Consider the following 17,356-nt stretch of genomic DNA (forward strand, 5'->3'; position numbering starts at 1 on the left):
CTCATTCTAGAGCACAAACCTACAGCATATGAAAATTTAATGAGAAAAGTATTATTTATTACAGTAGAGTTCAGCAAAAATTGGTACAGAAACAGCTTTTATCATACATACAGCTCTTAGAGACTCCTCCTTCATGTTCAGTGTGTCCAATTCCTGCTGTTGAACAATCAATTCCTAAAGAGGAAAAAAATGCAAAATTTAGATAAAAAATTACTGCATGATTAGATTGCTTTTTAAATTCTTCATTCTAGCATCCAGAAGATGCTGTAAAATATCTCTTCTTAAAAAGAAGGTATCTTCTTAAAAAGAGATATCTCCTAAAAATAGAAAGTCTCTTCTTGGTCTTCTTAAAAATTTAAAAATCAAGACTTCTCCAAATAGCTCAGACATAATATCCACTTATTTTCAGAAAACAAATTTTCCAATAAACTCTTATTCCTCTTACTTGCTGTTGGGCAATAACCAAGAATTGCTTTTTACACTTTTTTCTTCTTTTTCTTAACATCAGTACTGAAGGTGGAATTTATCATTTCTGCTTTAGAAATTTAAAGTCAGATTTTAAAATCTGAACTAGTCAGCACAGTTTCAGTCAATAAAGGCACAAATAGGCCCTGACTAGTGATTCAGTTCATCCTGTGACAGCTAGGAAGCACTAGATTTAAAAGATACCTTTCTCTCTGTGTAGACTTTACAGGGAAGTATTCCAAGACCACATGCCTGAACCTAGATGAGGTTATTCTAACCCTAAAGATTTTATTGCTTTTGTTAATATTATAAGTAGCAAAGCCACAAACATTTTAAAAGGCCCAGCTTAATTTTCTCATATATGCAAACATACAAGAAGCACAAAAAATCCCAGCCAGATTCATTTTTAGGCATGGTAAGAAAAATTTCTACTAAAGTGAATGAAAAAACACTGCGATTCTCTTTTCCCTTTTGCTTGCTTTTTACATGTGATCAAACACCTAAGCACTACAGAGGGTTTTAAAATATGCATGTCAATCCCCAAACAAGAAAAGAAAATGATGAAAATAATTTGCTTTTAAGGAATACAAAATCACAAAGTATTTGTTTTCAGTCCATTGTTGTGTTTATTTTTCAGACACTTAAAATTGCTTAAGATACCAGCAAGTTTTTTTATTATATTGCTCAGTTTTCACTTTAATATTTAAATTGTATCTGGAACTAATACGACCAGGTTTAGAAACATTTTATGTTAAGTGCTATGAAACAAACCAACCTGGGAGAGTTTTTCATTTGCAGTCTTCATCTCCATATACTTAGCTTGATTTTCCGGAGACATGTCTTTTATGATGTCATCTGCTACGACTTTTTCACGTTCAATATCTTCTTCCACAGCTTGAATTAACTTTTCTGTGCTGTAAAAGGTACAAAATTGTACTATTTTTACTAGTCCATGATTACTTTAAGGACACATTTAAAACTCTGCTATTCCTTCAGCCTCCCTAAAATGATCCTCTAACACAAAAACTTCACAGACTTCAAGAAAACAAGTTACCTACTTGTATCTCCTTGGAGTTGCATTAGCTATATAAACATTCATATTGTGGAATGCAGAAGATAAAGAATTCTTTGCCCTTACTGTACCCATATAGTACTTCCCAACGTGACAACACTGTCTACCTGGATAGTCCTCAAAACTGGCAGAAGTATATTTTTTTCCCTTTTTGCTCTGTATCAGTGAATTCTTAGAATGAGAACAGGCAGTCTGAAATAAAGAACCTGGAGTATAATTTGTGAATGCATGTGAAGAGAACATACTATACAGTTACCAGGACTTGATGGTGCTGGATAATGATGATGAGAAAGCTTTGCTTTACCAATGAATTGCTGGATTCCTTAAGAACAGGATGTGGCTTTGTAGCCTTAAGGAGCGTGGAGCTTTTTATTCATGCTATGGCTAAGCAATTAGCCATTCCTGATGTTCTTGATCAATGACTGTAAACCTGTTAGAAAATCAAGTGACTGCAAGCAGAAAAAAATCTCTACCACCACAACTGCAATAAGCTGCAGCTAGGTGTTTTAGCAGTCAAGGAAGGCATAAAGTGTTGTTCTCACTGCTTAACATAGAGTCTACTGGTTTCTGTGAAACTCCTGAAAGCTAGCAAGTCAAGTAATTTGAGAGCATAGCTGAAGATAAAGGAAATGAACTAAAAGTCCTGAGACACTGAACAATAAGTCTTTTTCCTCAAAAGGCTTTCCTTTACGGTTCATAAAATACCGTTTACACTGCTAGCTTTCAGAATGCCTCCTGCAAAATTAGCTCCATTTTTCTCCAATTTTCATTAACGCTTCCTGAGTTGCAAGACACCAAAAATTTAAAATTGTGTGACTGATGCTACTAGATCCATGACAGCAGGCAAGAATGCCCTCAGGCTTCAAAGACAATGCGAAATAATGGAACTGATCAAAGACAACCTTGGGATAAAAGAATAATGAACATTTCATTGAAGCATGTACAGTTGATGTTGGAGTGGACCTCTGATGGTTGGCTTGTGCAGCGCCATTACGCAAAGCACAATCACATAGAACAGATTGTCAGTGTCTTGTTCAGGCAGCTTTTGGTTACATTGAATAACGTAGACTCCACAACTTGTCTGGGAAACGTTTCAAAGTATGGCCACCTTTACCATAGAAGAGTTTTTTTCTGCTTAAATGAAATATCCTGTACTTCAATTTATGCTTACTGACTCTTATCCTGCCCTTGGGCATCACTGAGAAGAGACCGGCTCCATCTTCTTTATTGCTGCATATCTGATAAGATACCCCCTAACCCTTCCATCAAACAATTCCACCTCTCTCAGCCATTTCTCAGAGTTTCCACCATTTCTGAGGATTGCTGAGGAAAGATTCAGAAGTGTAACCAATCTTGCAACTGACTTCAGGAAAGACCTATAATCTCCAGGGATCTGATGAGGTTAAGTATAAATTGTCAGGATAACCACCTGTGTTGCAAGGAGTTTTGGAACCTGATGATGACGAAGCAAGTGGAAGTGATGATCTCCCGCAACCCATGGCAAATTTGCAGTGCAGTGGGACTTGATGTATTGGATGGTTTTAACATGAAGGTAAATGGAACAGCCTCTTGAAAGTAACTATAGTTTGTTCAAACCTAGTCCAAAGAATGAGGCCCTTTCTGTAAGTACACCAGTATATGAATGGATTATTATGTTATGCTTGGGAAAGGTGTAATTTGCTAAGTGAAGCATGCTTTTAAACTATGCAAGTAGTTTGATCCAAGATTCTCTGGAAGGCATGGAACTAGAATTGGCAGGGAGCTTTCATGTGTCTTTGTTATTGGAGGCTCCTCATGCCTTACCCTGGGCCTGTGAAAACTGTTGCAAGGTCCCCGCAGTGACAATTTCTCACAAATCAAGCCCAACTGAAGGCATGGCTGAATGAAAAAAGAAAAATTTCAAGGAAGAATTCAAGAAAAACTGAAGGTTGCTAATTTCCAGAACAAATGCCCACACCAGATGCAACTCCTCTGGAGAGACTGATCATAATTAGTACTGATCATAGGGAACTTGTCTCTACGTACAAACAAGGTGGATTTTCCTGGAGATCACTGGGGCATTCATAGAGGAAGAGAAGAATACAGCTTGATATATTCCCCCAGTGTTCCAAAACAGCATCTGGAAGCAGCTGTCACTGTTGAGGGCAGTGGCATCTCCATGCTCTACTGAGTTTTTCTCATCTATGTCTGAGACTGCAAGTATGCCTGATAGAATATGGAAAGAGTCTACTTTTCTAGCCTCATTGATGTAAAAGTAGGTGCAGACACATAACAGAGTAGTGTCTTTACCTGCAGCAAGTCTCTATTTTTAATGTGATGTGGACTTCTGGCTAGATAGCTAGATCAGTATCTTCATGAGACTAGAAATGACAGATTTAGCTGTGATGCACCACCTCTGATAAGCAGTGTTTTGACAAAAAATTCAAGCTCGGTGCTTTTCTAGGAGGACTAAAGCTATCAGCAATGGCTGTAACAGGAGGATAGTTCATTACCATAGCCAGTGCAACACTTGAAGATTACTGGGGAAGCTGAACCAAGGTTGAGCCTTGGAAGTCACAGAACTTTCTGAGATATTAAGCAAAAATCAAAGTGGCAGTAACATTAAAGACAGATACTGAAGTAGAAAGGTTTCTACTCAGACCCATATCTGAGAGGAACGGAGAATAAGAGGAAGGTGAATCCTTCTGTAGATTCATGCTGTGCATTGGGTAGAGTGAAGTTGAGAGAATGAGCATCATCAGAAGAAAAAAAATAGTGGACATAGTGTTAGTGTATCAATATAATCCCTTTGTCAAACTGCATAAAGACATGCACTCAGATGCATGTCTCAAAAGCAAAATACTTTTTTTTACTCAAAAGCAAATACTTTTTTTTTTTTTTTTTCGTTTTTTAGGATTTGCTCCTGAAATATAGCACATACAACAGATGTCTTTAAATGCTTGCAATCCTTTGTAAATAATGAGCTTTATTTTTAATGTACCCCATAGCTTTTCTTATGCTAAGGTCTCTACTTTATTTTCTTTTCTAAGATCTCTACTACAGATCTTTACTAGAGATCTACTAAAGATCTACGAGAGATCTCTACTAGAGATCTTTACTTCAGCATGCAAATCTCACGAAATTTTCTTCATTTGAAGATAGGTCTTATAAAAAAAAAAAAAAATCAAGTCTTTATCTGTCTCCAACATTTCTTTAACTGACAATATAACACAGCTTGCTTCTAAATACTCTGTGGCATTTTAACTCAGTGCTTCCTATGTGATCTGGAACTTGACACTTGGGCATACTTCCATTACTCTTCCCCATTGGCTGCGGAACCAATTAAATCTGAGATGATTATATGGAATTGCTCAACCTAGTCAATCGTTTGCTAAAGATGTTCTAGCTTCCTTATTTTTTTTACACTGCCTGCTTATTCATTAGGTACAAAGGTTGGACAAAAACGAAGTGCTGTTACATGATATTATTTCTTGTCAGTGCACTGAAACGTGTTCATGCTGCCTCTAAGAAGCAACAGAAAGGTAAGACACTTGGCACACCTTTTTCAAAATGTAGGCAAAGATTTATTAGTATAACTTTTCTGCTAGACTGGAAACAAATATATCTCGAGATATGTTAAAAGTTCAGGAATTACTGTGAACCTTCAACATGCAAAGCAAGTAAATTTTGCTTCAGTTAAAAGCCAGGGAACAGTCTGATTGTTTTCTGGAAACCAGAGTACTTGATTATACAAACCCCATTACCTCTCCAGATACGCCATTTTTTTTTTTTTTTTTTTTTTTTTTTACAAATGCAATAAAAGCAACAGAAGTTACATTATTATTAAATGGTAAAAGTTTCAAAAACTCTCTGAGAAAAACCTTTTAAAGAAACCCTTCTGAGTTGAAATGACAAATGTCAAAGTATTATCAATGCATTGCCAGGTTCAGTTTCTTTCCAAAAATTTAAGCAGCAATTCTTAAAATCTGGTTTTACTAAAAAGATATAGTGCAATTAAAATTACAGATGCTTTCCTGTTTTTCTATTGACTACTTGGGTTCCCCCATATACAATGCAATAAATCAACATTGTAAGAACAACCCTAATTTTTCAACAGTAGTAAAGTAAAAAAGAAGAAACTCTGTTTTTGACTTAGACATTTGTGCATTTTTTAGACAGAAAACAGATTTTTCCAGTTAACGGCATCCCTGTTACTCGACTATGCTAATTCTTCCTTTGAACTTCTGGAAAAAAAAAATATATCTTTCATTTTTAATTTGACTGTTATTAACTTACAGACTGAGCAACTTTAAAAAAAATCTTAGTGTATTTTCCCACTCTCCTAATGACAGCATGTTTTTTCTGAAACCTGCAAACTAAAATACTGCTATTAATCTGTATTTCTAGATAGCGTGGTTAAGGTCTGCTCTGTTCCTGAACATCTTGGAAGAGGTATCTCAGAAGTCCAAGTGTGTCACAAGTTCCAACTCTTACCATATTTGATATTGGGAGTTCACAAACTGCCACTAGCAATATGCAAATTGTCTCAAAAAATCACGCAGCCACCAATACTATTACCGACAAGAACAGTACCTAATACAGGAACTTAATACCACTGAGGCTAGCACCCCTTGCCCCTGATAATGTCCTTTTTCGTTTAATGTAAATTTCCAATAGCACTAAACCTACACAATGGATCAGAGTAGTAGATCAGGATACAAACAACCTCTTTCCAGGAAGTTATAAAGTTTCTGATTCACTGAGGTGAATAAGGTCAGTCTGTAGAGATACAAATGCATAGAAGCAAACATATTTTTTTTCTTTTATCTAACTGGCTATCTATATTTAGCATTGTTCCTTGTTGGTACAATTGAGCTTCCTTATGTAATACTGTACCCACTCCCTTTTCTGTTAAATTCACTGAATGCTGCTCAAACTACAATAATCACTTTGAACACTTTATCTTTTTTGCCTTTTTTAATCTGGAAGATCGCAATCTAGGAATGAGATATTGAGGTTCATTTAGTATACTGCCTTTTCTCTGTGAGACTTCAGAGGCTTAAGCAAAGGGGAAAAATGTTACAAAAGGAATAATCTACCTTTTGCATAACATTTAATTCATATCTGGCATAAACATGGATCAGTTTAACATCTGAAAGACAAGATGTAGATCTTGCAAATAATGCCTGTTTTCTTTCAGAGAAGTTAATATTGTAGTCAATACCATTTGTCAAAAAATCTTCCCTGACTCTCAGAAAACAAGGTACAAACGCATACAAGAACACCAGCACAGGAGACTGAACTGTTCTTACTTAGTTCCAAAGATCAGAGCAAACACTACACCTTCGTAGCACAGAGGTACATTGCTTATTTAATATATTATAGTATGGATAACAAAGAGATTAGAAGACCATCCTACTCATTAAATGTTCACAAAACCTGTGACTTCACTTAAGAATATATGAGATACCTGGCCAAATAAACCAACAATCTAGTACAGCATTCTGCCTCTAACAGTGGCAAGAAAATAGGGACAGTAACCAAGCCCAGACACTTTTCTCAGATGATTCATATCATAGACTTCCAGTACCCATAACTGCTTTAACAGGGTATTAATGTGTATACCTCTGCCTATGGCTATTTTCCATATGGATATTTGTGAAATTGAAATTCATCTACTAACTTGTCTACTCAATCCATTTGCTATCTTCTGATACTGTCCACGGGATTTTAGGTTTGTCTTGATTCAGTGAAAGCTCAATGCATTACGGCTGATAACATGATTTTTCTCTTAACTTTACATTTCATGATATCTATGTAGAACAATTTTTTTTTAAACCTTATCATGGAAATAATTTTATTTATTAATTTGCTAAACTGCTGATACAGAAGACACTGGTACTCAATATTTTAAAGTGTTATTTGCTTATTGCTAGGCTATGAACATGAAGTTCTCTTGTCTCATGATCTGGGCTGGAACACTGTTTTTGAATCCAGTCACTGCTGACTGCAATGTTACATCTCAAACTGTAAGTTCCATGTGCATGTAAATTACCCTTATTTTTGAGATACAGTAGAAATTAAAGACTTTTAAAAGCCTGCAAACATGACATTCCTGAGTATAGAAGCAGACAGAGATAAATAAAATGACACATTTTCCTGTGAAAAGGGAATTTGCTGCTACCAATCATTCTAAGCAGGGGAGTAACACTGAAACATATTTGAGATGGTTTTGTATTTCAGTCAAATCCCCGCAGACAACAGGAGTGCCTCCTTTATATCTGCACCATTTTGCAATAGGCCTAAATCACAACAGCTATTTGGACAAGGCCAACCACTTGCTGAGAGATTGTTTTGAGAGATGTTTTTGAGTTAGCACTTGCCCAAGTCAGGTCCAAACGTGTACAAGATATTTTGAAATATTCTTTTAGAGAATAGTTTAATGGATTTTGTATTTATATATAGGGGGATTAAGAGTCTGGCAAAAAAATGTTATTGAACTGTTTGCTCTTACTGTCTACTGGTCCAGTACTGTATTTACTGTTTGTTCATCGCTGGGACAAACATGAAGAAAAAAAGTATATGCAGACACTACACCTAATTTGTTTTAAAATAAGCTACCTAGACTCAGCCTGATAACAGCAGTAACGACTTGAGCATAGGCTACTCCTCTAGCAAGCGGAACAATAAACCAACCTGTTTTCAGTGCTTAGAATCTCCTTTAAAGCAAGTTTAATTACCTTGACAACAAACTGTAAGCTGCAGTGATGCATACATAAACCTATATGGAAATCTAATCTTTTCAGAAAAGAAAAATGTTTCCAGTTATTAAGAATATAAACACTCTCAAACCTGAAAAGTCTACAGCTATGCTAAACTTCAACTCAGAAAACCGAAATGAATTTAAATGCCACATTTATAATTAAATATGTAGTCAATCTGGTTGAAGGTCTGCTCCAAAGATGTTTTCAATAGCAAACACAGCTACTTTAAAGCAAATCAATCCGTTTGAAAAAACACACATAAATTAATAGTCAGGCTTGAGTCCATTTTCTCTATGACAACTTCACTTGGTGGCTTCTCTATTTTGTGGCAAGGGAATCCTTTTCCTACCCTGTTAGACTTCACCTTAGAATACCAAAACAGACAACGCTATTATCTCCAAAACAGCATGTCGGACATACATAATATTCTGGATATTATTCACATAAGCATTGCAACTATAACAGAGTTTAAACACTAAGTTTCTTGGCACTTCAGGTCTCTACACACTAGGATGATTCGTTACCCTGTGTCACTAATCGACAAACATATTAAGAACATCATAAACAAAAAGGCAGGAAGGCCAGCAGAATTTTTCTTGTAAAGGGCTCACGTTAAATAGATTTTTTTATTCCCTTAAAAATCATCACTGGGACTCCATCACAAGATGTCCTTACACTATTTTAATTGTTGACATTCTCTTTTTTTCAACAGGTCATTTGTGAGGAGTCTGGAAAGAACCTCTCTCATATCCCCACTGATCTTTTGCCAAATGTTATTATATTAAGCCTCAAAAATAATAAAATCACTTTAAAAGACAATGGCAAAGATATTCTTCAGAGGCTTACTAACCTCACTGAACTTTATCTGAATGAAAACATGATTACCGTACTGTGTAATAACAGCTTCTACAGTTTGACAAAACTTGTAATTCTGGATATCAGCAACAATCTTATTAGCATAGTTCATCCAGCAGCATTTGCAGGACTAAATCGACTGTCAGTTTTGAATCTGTCCTATAACAGGATTACTCAATTAGATTCAGATGTATTTTCTTCTCTAAAAAGTCTCAAAGTTTTGAATCTACAAAATAACTTTTTGAAATCTTTTCATATAAAATCATCTTTTAAATTGGCTACAATTACCTTAGCTGGAAACCCATGGAACTGCTCCTGTGACCTCCTTGATTTACAGATACGTCTAACTGCTTCCAATGTGACAATGGGTAAGTTCTGCTAAGAGCAGCATTTCATATCTGTTTGCATCTTATCTTAGCTTTTCCTGATGTGAATAATATCCACCACATATTATGTATTTTTCAGTAATAAATTAGTTATCAGTGATTTTTTTTTTAGATAAAACTGTCAATTAACGGTATCTAATAGACTCTCCATTGCTCATTCACAGAAAATGAAAACAACACTACATGCACATTCCCCAAAACAAAGGAAAAATTGTCCATCAGGGCTGCAACTATACAACTAGCTGACTGTGAAACTGAAAAAGCTTCTTTAGAAACCAGTATAACTTCCAATTCTGCCATTAAGCGCAGAAGCACAGCCTTCCTAGCAGCTCCAACTCCAAACATCACCACTGAAAACAACGGAACACATGCAGGTAATATAATGACGCTTCCCTTTACTGCTTGCAATGTTTTATTTGCAGATCCATGATTTCATATGCTATTGCATTCCTAGTACACTGTAATTCTTCTGTAAAAGTCACAGCTATGGAACAAGTGTACTTTTAGATTTTGTTAGACCATGTAACATGCTGCAGTGAATGTTATGCTCTACTAAGTAACGCTGCAAAACAGATAAACCACACCTTAAACGACACTAAAAACAAAGGTGTGAAAATTTCTAGGGCTTGAAATTCAGATAATTCTCCAGATGTCTGCATAAAAATAAATAAATAAATAATTATTCCAAACTAACTGCTCACAAGATGTAGTCTTCTTAAAAAGTAAAAGATTGAGTGTATTAATTTTTGTCCAGCTCTCAACTGTGTTCAGTGTAAGGGACACAGCTGTGCATATCCCATATTCTTTTAAAAATTCAGTAATAGCCTCCTTACATTATTTTTTGATGCCAATTCCAACATTATTTGGTAAGATTCTATGTTTCCTTCTGGTAAAAATCAAATTTCTCTTTTTCTTCCATCCGAATTAATGTTCTCCACTTTCCCATAACGAAATACTCCAATTCCTGCTGTTGGCTAAAGCAGGAATATCCATCTTCTGGTTCACACACAAATCGTAAGCCACCACTGCCACTGACTTCTTTTACTGTAGCCAGCATCTACAGTGTATTGTGTGACAGCACACAAAGCCAACTTGTATATAAAGACTACTGGTACCTACAGTCTATTGAAATTTACAAGAAATAAATAATACATAAATAAATACATAATAAATACATAATACATAAAGGAAATGTAACTGAAAGGATTACAAACAAACAATGTGGTATTTCAGGATGCAGACATCACCACCATGTAGAAATTTAAGCCTGGGAAATAGAATTTAATGTCAATTACTGATTTTTATTTTTTCCATTCTCAAAGCCAGTCCTGGAATTATTTTTGAAAAAAAAAAAAAAAAAAAAAAAGAATTTTATTTTATCTACACCTCCAGAACATCAGATGACTTTTAAACAATTGTTTAATTTTAGTAAATATGCATGGTGGGTTTACATTGCTATCAAATGTGAGATGTATGTGCTTTTTTGATTTTTTTTTTCTCCTATCTGTTTTCAAGAGCTTCCACTCCTTGGCAAAAGTTGGACCTTCCTCGTGGGAGTCCTAGGGTTTGTCCTAAGCACTACATTCCTGATTTTTATGGCCATAAAATGCCCAACATGGTATCAGTATTTGATCAGCTACAGTCACCGTCGTCTGGAAGAAAACGACCCAGAGATAACTGAACAGGAGTTCTCAGCTGACATGAATTCTTTTCCTGCAGTATCAGATACAAGCAATGAAGATCCCATAGTAATATTTGAGAAAACTACTGAATTTGAGCACGGCGAAGATGGATTTATTGAGGATAAATACATAGATTCATATATAACTGAGGAGAGCTGATATCCTACATGGTGGATGATGACTGACTTTTCAAAACTGTAGTATACTTGCTCCATTTACTTAGCCTTCCATGTTATGCTACTTAGGTACAACACAAATGGAACCTAAGCAGTCCATCTCCTTTCATCTCATCAAGTCTGAAACAAGCTATTGCTTCATGAATCATGAAATAAGTATTTCAAAACATGAAAGATCACTGATCATGTTACTATTTACTGGGGATAAAAAGCATACTGTACACTGCTTAACATGACCAAATCTTTAAAAAGCAGCTTGTGAAGCTGCCGTAATTACTGATGTTCAAGAGGCAAAGAAGCCAGAGATGAAAAAATATTTATTTAAAGCACTGAAGAAGCAGACCACAGTCAGACTGGGGACTGAATCCGAATCAACAATGTCAAAGCTCAGTAGTTTATTAGTCAAAATGAGTATCTACCAGAGAATAGAGTTTTGTTTTTTTTTTTTTTTTCTTTTTTTTTAAACCTGAATTAGCAGAGTAACAAAGACTGATTTCTCCACTCCCTTAAATGTGTCTACACACAGTAAAATGATAAATATCATTACTGCATACAGAATCATAGAATCACTAAGGTTGGAAAAGATCATCTGGTCCAACCATGCTGCTAGCACCAGTATTATCCACCAAACCATGCCTTTATGCCTTAGTTTGATACTGAACCAAGTCTGTTCTCTGCACATTTTGTTAACAATTAAAAATGCATTTAGGGGTAGAACAGACATATTTACAACCTATTGAAAACTACAGGATTAGTGAAAAGTGCATATTAAATGGAAAATTGGTATTTCAGAAGTATTTATTTACGCATAAAATGTTATTGTTCTTTCTGGCGCCCGGTAGGACCAGACCTACTTCTTACATCTGCTGTCCCTAAATTAAACATCTCAAACTCACCCTCTCAGCTTATCAGTACACAATCCGTTTTCATGGCTTTCAAACTCTCACTACAAGCATCTCGCTGATTTCATCTTCCTTTCCACACATCCTTACTTTACCAGACAGGAATCTTAGTTCTAGCCCCCACTTCTGCTTATTTTCTCCACTCTGCTACTGAAACATAAGCTCCAAAATCCGGGACCTTAAAAGTAAGTCCTCACAAGCCAGAAGACTTCACTGCCACCTAGCTCCTCCTGGATGAAATAGTAAGTATCTCCACAGATACTCAGAATAGTTTACTCAGAATAGTTTAAAGTTACTCAGAATAGTTTAAAGCCAGGAACCCCAGCTTCATCCTGATACTGGTACAGGATCTTGACATTGTTTGGGGATGTCTCTTGTTGTATGGATTGTACTGTTAACAATTTCTTAATTAGATAACCTCTCAATTTTACCAAGTTCCTGTATGATTTTAACAGCTTTTGAGAAGCATATACTTTATGTACTTACGCTTGTCTTTCGGTGAAAATTTTATCCACACTCTGAGCGTCTCGGTCATTCTGAACCTTTAACTTTAAAAAAAAAAAAAAAAAGTATTTTGATATAATACATAATAAAAAAATAGTTATACACAAGGGCAAAGTTTCCTTTAAAGTATCAAGAAGCTGCTAAGGATGCAATACAGAAAGGAGCAGCAGATGTCTCCTGTTCCAGAGATGTTCCCAGGCTGTACTGAAGAAACAGCTTCTAAAATTGCAGTCTTCCACTGGAAACCTAAGGAAGTAAGAAGACATCTCTCTCTCTGTTTGAAAAATAAATGCTATCAAGTTTGTAACAAATCAGTTCAGTCAGTATTACTACCTATTAGCAATTAACTGCTTAAGCCTACAGACAGAATGCAAATATAATACTTTAAAGAGCATTCTTTATGATGCGGATTATGAGACTTTATTTTTCAATAAAATGTGGAGAAAAATAAATGGCCAAGAAATACTCAGGTGGTTTTTCAAGCTACCAAACTAACCTGTTCTAAGACTAGCTGCTTTTGCTAAAGGACAAAGTGATCACAAGAAATGGAAAGTGCTTAATGTCTATAGCCTTAATACTTGCATGAAATCTCTCACTATCTTGGAAAATAAAGAAAATTAAAGAAGAACAAAGCTGATTGATTTTGTGGTTGTCCATGTTGCAGACCTAGTTCATGTTTATTATGCTGGAGGCATTTAGAAGGCAGAAGGAAAAGAGAAGTAAATAAATTTCCAGAGGATCAGGCAGCTTTAAAGGCAGTGCAGTCCAGTGAACTTGCCTTTCATAAGACTACCATTCTATGCTTAGTCACATAAATAATGTATTTGAACACTTGAAATTTGAGGTGGGAACACAGCCTTCTTAAACCTAATACACAGAAGCATTGTCATGTGGTTTTGAAGACAATGCTTTAGACAGCTGTCTCACTACAAAGAACACTGTCAAGTACTATGGGCAATTTAACTGGAAAAAATTGTGTAAGTTTTAAATGAGTGATTTGCTTTTTTATACATGTCATGTTCAAAGTACCAAAAATGTAATATATGCCATTGCATTGTTAAAATGTAGCAAGCACCCTAATTCTTACCATATTGTAATCATGAATCACTTCCGCCACATCTGTATTGGTGTTAAGTATATCCACAACCTGAAATGAGATAGAATTCCAACCTGTTGGCACTCTTCTTTTTTTTTTTTTTGTAATTATACACACAGAGAAAAGGAGCAACTTGCAAAACACTCATGAAAACACAACAGATATCTATTATTGCAAAAGGAAAAAAAATGATTTGTGAATCTGCATAGATTACACATAGTTTTCAGAAGTAATTCTCATTATATGTAGCTGTACAAACGCACAAACAATATGCAGCAGTCATTTCTTAAATGCAACTGCTTCTCCTATCTTTCTTGTTTTCTTTAGTTCCCATTTTTTCTTTCCCAGTATCTGAATAAACACAGTACTAACCAGTAAACTTTTAAACAGGAACATCGATAAAAAAAGATGTTGAATTTAAGCAAAAACAGGATGAAGTGAAGGAGACAAGGGACTGTTCAGTATCAGAAGCTGATAGCAGCGTACCATGTTGTAGTCTGCTAGCTGACCTTGAAATTCTTTGATTTCACCAGCTAGAGCCTCTGCCCTAAACACAAAACAAGAAGCCAAAATTCAGACAGGAAGCATCATATAATAAAAATGAAATAACAACAACAAAAAAATATGTAATGATTCCCTGAAGTCTGTGAAAGGTGAAAACAGCCTAGAACAAAGTCTTGTGGCTGAGAAAGGTAACTTTGTATTAGCTGCGACACAGCTCACCTTTTTTCATATGACAAATAGACTGATTTCTCTTGCTTGTACATTTCTACTTCTTCCTGCAGCTTGCTAATTTCTGTTGTGAGTTCATTTGTTTTGCTCCTGCAAAAAATAAACAAAAGATTTACTGAAACTTAAATATACAGCTAAAACACAGCTAAAAAAGAAACAGCATTTTACTCTAAGTGATGTGCAGTAAGTATCTCTTTATCAAAGAGTACCAAATTTCTGACAACTATTTCTGAGAAAAGCTAGAGAAATGAGGGGAAAAAATAAAGTGGTTCTATCACATAAAATTGTAAGAATAGCTGCCTGGCAGAGAAGGACCTGGGAGTATTGGCTAATAGTCGGCTGAATATGAGCCAGCAGTGTGCTCTGGTGGCCAAGAAGGCCAACGGCATCCTGGCTTGTATAAGAAGCAGTGTGGCCAGCAGGGCTAGGGAAGTGATTGTCCCCCTGTACTCGGCTCTGGTGAGGCCGCACCTCGAGTACTGTGTTCAGTTTTGGGCTCCTCGCTACAAGAAGGACATGGAGGTTCTCGAGCGAGTCCAGAGAAGGGCGACGAAGCTGGTGAGGGGCCTGGAGAACAAGTCCTATGAGGAGCGGCTGAGGGAGCTGGGCTTGTTCAGCCTGGAGAAGAGGAGGTTCAGGGGTGACCTTATCGCTCTCTACAGACACCTTAAAGGAGGCTGTAGCGAGGTGGGGGTTGGTCTGTTCTCCCACGTGCCTGGTGACAGGATGAGGGGGAATGGGCTTAAGTTGCGCCAGGGGAGTTTTAGGTTAGATGTTAGGAAGAACTTCTTTACTGAGAGCATCGGAATGGGCTGCCCAGGGAAATGGTTGAGTCACCATTCCTGGAGGTCTTTAAAAGACGTTTAGATGTTGAACTTAGGGATATGGCTTAGTGGAGGACTTGTTAGTGTTAGGTCAGAGGTTGGACTAGGTGATCTTGGAGGTCTCTTCCAACCTAGACGATTCTGTGATTTTGTGAAATCATTAGAAAACCTCGACATGAAATAAAATGTTTTAATTAGCTTTTTGTTGCTTCTGGTGAAAGAGACATGAATCCTTCTCAGATGGACCAGAAAAAAAAAATCATCCACAATCTGTGGAAGGATGCTGTATCATCCCTGTATAGAACAACATCTTTTAGGATTGATTATTCAATACTGCAATGTGGCCAACTGACAATGGAGCACATGTTTTTGTCATTGCCAACTGAATGCATAATTCAAGCAAACCACCTGAAGCATGCACTGAAAAAGTACTTAGTTCAAGATACTATGTCTTACAGTTGGAGCTATGCGACAGGTGCAAGTTCAAAATCACTGATGCTTCTGGAACTAACGCTGCAGGAGTGCATTTAACTTAACAAGACTAATAACAAAATGTCAAAGAAATCTTGTACTTGGACATAAGCATAACATTCCTCTTCTACAAACTACCTGCAAAATGACCTTCTTATGTGTTATAACAGAACAGATTTCATTAACAGTGAACACCACTCATCCCATGCTATTATTAAGAATAGCTCTACCTTTATGCCAGAAAGGGAACAGAGCATGAAGCCTTCCACAATTTGAATGTATTTTTAAGACATACCTCAGCAGTCCAAGATAATACGTTTTATCCATTATCTGTCTCTGAGGACCTGACAAAGGAGAGTACGATGACAGTTCATTAGAAAGCAACACATTCTGATTAACTGCAAATTAGGAAAACAACATGCAGATTTTACAGGCAGAGACAGTAGATTTTACTTTGTTAAAACAAATGAAGGCAGAAATTCACTTTGGACTTTTATGAAAACAAACAGTATTTTTTTAGCTATTTGAATATTTACAATGCAACAAAGTATTTTAATTATTCTGTAGTGCTGGAAGAAGATAAAATGTATCCTGTTGTATTCTAATCTATTCTAATGATTTTTAAATAGATATAAAAATCATATAGGAAGCGTGGGCACAGAAAAGCCTTTGTCATCTCTAATGGCCAAAAACAAAGGAGGGAGGATGCATTCATCTTCCTTTCCTTTCTGTTACATTTTGTAGTCACAGCTATTCACCCTGCAATTTATACAACTATGAAAAGTTTTCCTTTAAACCATAAATATTTCTCCAGAACTTTTTTAGACACTTTGATAGCTATTTTCAACAGAAAATACCTTTCATTCCAGTTTTCATTCCACTTAATCCTTGTTGTGTCACTGGGCGGTCTGCAACTTTAATCTGAGATGATAAAATTCCGCTAGCAGTTGAAGGACCACCACGAGAACCAGGTCTTGAGGTACTAGGAGGCATCTAGAAGAAAACAAACAGACAAACAAACAAAACCCAATGCTGAATTGTGATTTTATTACCCTTCTGTAATTGCCAAAGCTTGAGTCACTCTCTTAAACACTCCAAGCAGGAAACTTTTAGATTTACAGCTGTTCACGTAAACAAAGCTTCAGACAAACGTCTGCTGTAGAAAGGTACAAGATCACCTCTTGAAGTAAGAGATGACTGCGATTGCTGTGTTCCTTGTTCACCCTATGTGACATCAACACCAAGATCTCCCAGATGGAAGTCTCGATGGAAGAGTGCCCTTACCTCTCTCAGCCCAAATCACAAAACTCTCTCTGACTGGAAATCTTTCAACTCTTCCTGAGAAAATTTCTCTCCAGTCATGGAGATTAGATACCAAAGATACCAAAAAGATACCAAAAGAGATAGTGTAAAGATACCAAAGTTGACGTTCAATTTTTTATTTCTCT

General features: G+C 36.2%; 2 protein-coding genes across 2 annotated transcripts in view; one reads left to right on the plus strand and one right to left on the minus strand.

Moving 5' to 3' along the window:
- Nucleotides 1-17,356, minus strand: part of IFT74 (intraflagellar transport 74) — a 41,046-nt gene that overhangs the window by 23,276 nt on the left and 414 nt on the right. The window contains exons 2-9 of the mRNA XM_084504184.1: nt 16,766-16,901; nt 16,204-16,252; nt 14,605-14,703; nt 14,368-14,428; nt 13,873-13,932; nt 12,768-12,829; nt 1,241-1,379; nt 112-174 (exon numbers count right to left, since the gene is read on the minus strand). Of these exons, the coding sequence (XP_084360310.1) occupies nt 112-174; nt 1,241-1,379; nt 12,768-12,829; nt 13,873-13,932; nt 14,368-14,428; nt 14,605-14,703; nt 16,204-16,252; nt 16,766-16,901 (669 nt within the window). The remainder of the gene's footprint in view (nt 1-111; nt 175-1,240; nt 1,380-12,767; nt 12,830-13,872; nt 13,933-14,367; nt 14,429-14,604; nt 14,704-16,203; nt 16,253-16,765; nt 16,902-17,356) is intronic.
- On the plus strand, nt 4,963-13,417 carry LRRC19 (leucine rich repeat containing 19). The gene is made up of 5 exons (XM_084504185.1): nt 4,963-5,058; nt 7,453-7,545; nt 8,993-9,503; nt 9,686-9,895; nt 11,037-13,417. The coding sequence occupies exons 1-5, from the start codon at nt 5,032-5,034 to the stop codon at nt 11,360-11,362; spliced, it is 1,167 nt and encodes a 388-aa protein (XP_084360311.1). The 5' UTR covers nt 4,963-5,031; the 3' UTR covers nt 11,363-13,417.

Source organism: Aythya ferina, assembly GCF_964211825.1.
Source record: "Aythya ferina genome assembly, chromosome: Z".
NCBI classification, from domain to species: domain Eukaryota; kingdom Metazoa; phylum Chordata; class Aves; order Anseriformes; family Anatidae; genus Aythya; species Aythya ferina.